The sequence below is a fragment of the Triticum aestivum genome, chromosome 4A, assembly GCF_018294505.1.
Source record: "Triticum aestivum cultivar Chinese Spring chromosome 4A, IWGSC CS RefSeq v2.1, whole genome shotgun sequence".
NCBI lineage: Eukaryota > Viridiplantae > Streptophyta > Magnoliopsida > Poales > Poaceae > Triticum > Triticum aestivum.
Window position 1 is genome coordinate 669551516 of NC_057803.1, and position 3555 is coordinate 669555070.

The 3555-nt window shown below is 41.7% G+C and overlaps 1 protein-coding gene across 1 annotated transcript in view; it reads right to left on the reverse strand.

Moving 5' to 3' along the window:
• Nucleotides 1-1125: 1125 nt before the first annotated feature.
• LOC123084234 (zinc finger BED domain-containing protein RICESLEEPER 2-like) overlaps nucleotides 1126-3555 on the reverse strand; it is a 7669-nt gene continuing 5239 nt past the window's right edge. The window contains exons 3-5 of the mRNA XM_044505945.1: nucleotides 1730-2176; nucleotides 1534-1553; nucleotides 1126-1140 (exon numbers count right to left, since the gene is read on the reverse strand). Coding sequence (XP_044361880.1) covers nucleotides 1126-1140; nucleotides 1534-1553; nucleotides 1730-2176 — 482 coding nt within the window. The remainder of the gene's footprint in view (nucleotides 1141-1533; nucleotides 1554-1729; nucleotides 2177-3555) is intronic.

Sequence of the window (3555 nt, forward strand, 5' to 3'; positions counted from 1 at the left end):
CAATGCTCACTGTTCATCCTAGAGGCAACATCGATCGGCTTCAGTTAGCACCAGTAGCGAAGGAATCGCTCCATCGGGTTCAGTTAACAGCCATCGATCGATCGCTCGGGTTCAGTAACATGTAGCCAGTAGTGCAATCGCTCGGGTTCAGTTAGAGCCCAACGCCTCACTCGGCTTCAGTTAGAGCCAACGCCTTGCACACATGCGCGTACGTACGAGAGAAACGTGCATCGCTCCGCCCCCGACCTCCCACCATAACCGGCAAGTCCCTGAAATTTTCCTCCCCCTCGCTTCTACCATGGTTTTTTCCGTCATGGACGGACCAAAGAATGTCATGCAGCTACGTCTCCGGCCCGCCCAAGACAAAAAGCCCATTTTCTGTCATGATTTTTTGTCATAGAAGTAGGAGCCCGCCACATCTATGATGATACCGGGTTTTGTCACAATTATCATCATAGAAGTGTCATATGTATGACATAAAAAAATTTTGTTCGGCCCAAAATGTCATGGATGTGTCTTTTTTTGTAGTGCTAGCATGCATGACGCATCTGATTTATTGATGGATGCATGGATGGATCGATTGATGTACTCATGTAGATGTCAGGCTAGATGGATGGATCATGGATGGATGTATTATAGCCTGTAGGGCTAGATGTAGCAGATCCGGATGGATGGATCATGGATGGATGGAGTTGTAGGGTAGAATGGATGGATAGATAAAACATTTCATTGATTCCATGTGTAATTAGTTTTCTGCTGTTGATGATCTACTTGATGTAGCATAGCGGCTTGAAAAAAAATCTACTTGCTTGGAAAATTGCATGTCGAATATATGTTTGTGCAAGCTTCAGCCTGGGTGTTCGGGTAATACGGTTTATTCGGTTTGGTTAGTTCGGTTTACGGGTAATACGGGTAGTTGAAAATGAGAGCCGAACTTGTGTCTGCCAGAAAAAGAACCGTACCCAAATTACCCGAAAATTTCGGTTCGGGTAATTCGGGTACCCATAACCCGAAATATTCAGACCAGGGTACTGTACAAAATTCAGAGTTTTAAAATTCAGTGCAACATAGCCTCACAATCATAGTAGCAAAAAAATTAGATATAACAAAAGCACAAATTTAGTCTCAGGTGATATGCAACTGCATAGCAGAAATGCACAGTGCAAGCACACATTCAGTTACGCAAGTGGACAACACAAGCACAGATTCATGCATTCAGCAACATGACATCAAATTGGACAATAATAGACTCACATCACAGTCTCATACTCTCATAGGTGATAGCTCCCAACACACCAGTGCACAACACAAGTCGTCCAAACACACAATACACATGGTTCAAGCTGAATAGGTCCAAACAGTCACAAACACACACATGACACAAGTAATAGGTCCAAGCTGAGATAACCATAGCTAATATATTAAGGGCTTAACAAGTATCCTTGAGGGCGAAGCTGAGAAAACCATAGAAGATAGAACACAAGAAGAGAGGCTAAGAGTGAGCTGAGAGTGTTCCTTAGGTTGGCGGCACACTTGATGTTCTTCTGGTTTCCCTGCAAAAGTGGAAGGAAAATCACTTGAATATAGTGCAAAACAAATTAAAACAGAAATCTTGCGTAACATTAAGGTGATATGTATACGAGATCATGCATATCATTTCCACTTTCCCACCATAGTTTCCAGCATATCAAGTAGAACATATCTAAGAGTAACTTGTTTGCATAATTACCATCCTCTAGGTTGGCAAGTAGCTCTTCATTCTCTTCATTGTTAACAGGAATTTCTCTTCGCAACCAATCCTGAGTACAAATTAGTGCATGCACCATGAATGGAGTGAGCGAGCTTCGGAAATCATCAAGAATGCGTCCACCGGTGCTAAAAGCTGACTCTGATGTGACTGTAGATATCGGGAAAGCTAGGACATCACGAGCTAAACGTGATAGCACAGGGAATCTAGATGAGTTGACCTTCCACCACTCAAGAATGTTGAATTTGCTGTTGTTTGCTTCATTATCCTCTGTAAGATACTTTTCAAGTTCAGACTTCGAAGGGCTAATGCTGATTCCACAGTCATTCATTCTCATTCTCTTTGCAATCAAGGAACTCATCAAGCTTTCGCTGCTGTCCTCTTCAAAGCTAGGTGCATCATCAGGCTGCACTTCTTGCTCAGTTGGACCTACTAGTAGAAAAAGGGTCAAATGTGAAGCACATTAGTGCCGGTTTGAATTTGAGCCGGCACTAATGTGTCCATTAGTGCCGGTTCCAATGGCTAGGCGGGCGGACATCATTATTACCGGTTCGTGGGCAACAATTAGTACTGGTTCATGCCACGAACCGGTACTAGTGAGGTTGTGTCAGGCTGTGGGCCCCACGGACACCTTTAGTACCGGTTCATGGCATGAACCGGTACTAGAGTTTCTTATTAAGCTGATTTTTAGTCCCACCTCGCGAGGAGAGAGGCAGTAGGAGTGGTTTATAAGCCGTGAGTGCAGAGACAATGAAGGAGAGGTGCAATGCTCACCTGCAGGTTGCATAGCTTCAAGCCTTTCGGAATAGAATAGATTGCACGGAGCTATGTGCAGTGTAGTCTACACTATTCTGAAAGGCTTGAAGCTAATTAACGAGCATTGCGCCTTTTTTATTTTTAATAACTTATTAGAACTCCGGACTTCTTGTGTTACGGCAAAAACTAGATGCACTTCGTGTACAAACTGGACAATCTCTTTCGAAGTATCAGGGCCGGTTTCAGACGAAAACACATCTGTTACACCGGCACTTCATTTTTTTAACTTATTACAACTCTAGACTTTTTTGCGTTCAGTACGCACCATTCTAAGCCACGTCATCAATTTTCAACCCTTTCTGACATCATTTGCTCCCCTAGCATGAACCGGTACTAAAGAGGTTGTGGCAGCGCTATTTTTAGTCCCACCTCGCTCCCCTAGCAAGATTTTGACCCCCTTAAATATGATACTTCTCAAACAATCACAAGCATTTGGTCTTCATTGAACTCTATGTGTAGGATCTGTGGCTGCAATAGGAGTTTTCGCCGGTTCTTAAATCGGTGGTAGATTCCTATTGACAATTTAGGTTCTATACAAAAAGATCATTGATGATCAATGTATTTTTTATGTACTTCTCTGTAGCAGTAGCACGTTTTGACTGAAAGGCGGTACTGATCAATGTATTTTTTCTGTGTTCAGATGCACAACTTAAATATGTTACTTCTCAAACTATCACAAGCATTTGGTCTTCCAACACGTTCTGACATCATTTGCTGTTTTTCAGTCACCGATTTGTTTAGATCAGAGTTAAATGACCGTGAAAATGAAAATCACTAGAAAATAAACTCTGAAAATGTTGAAGGTATCATCACTTCACCCGCATAGCATGTGCGAAAGAGTAGAGAGGGTCACGGCAAAAAAGAAAAAAAATATGTAAAAAAATTCCTCAAAAATAAATATAAGAAAATAAATAATGCAGAAAAGAAAAAAATTATATAAAGCAAAAATATTCACAAAGAAACTAAATACAGCAAAAAAAACTACTCAGAAA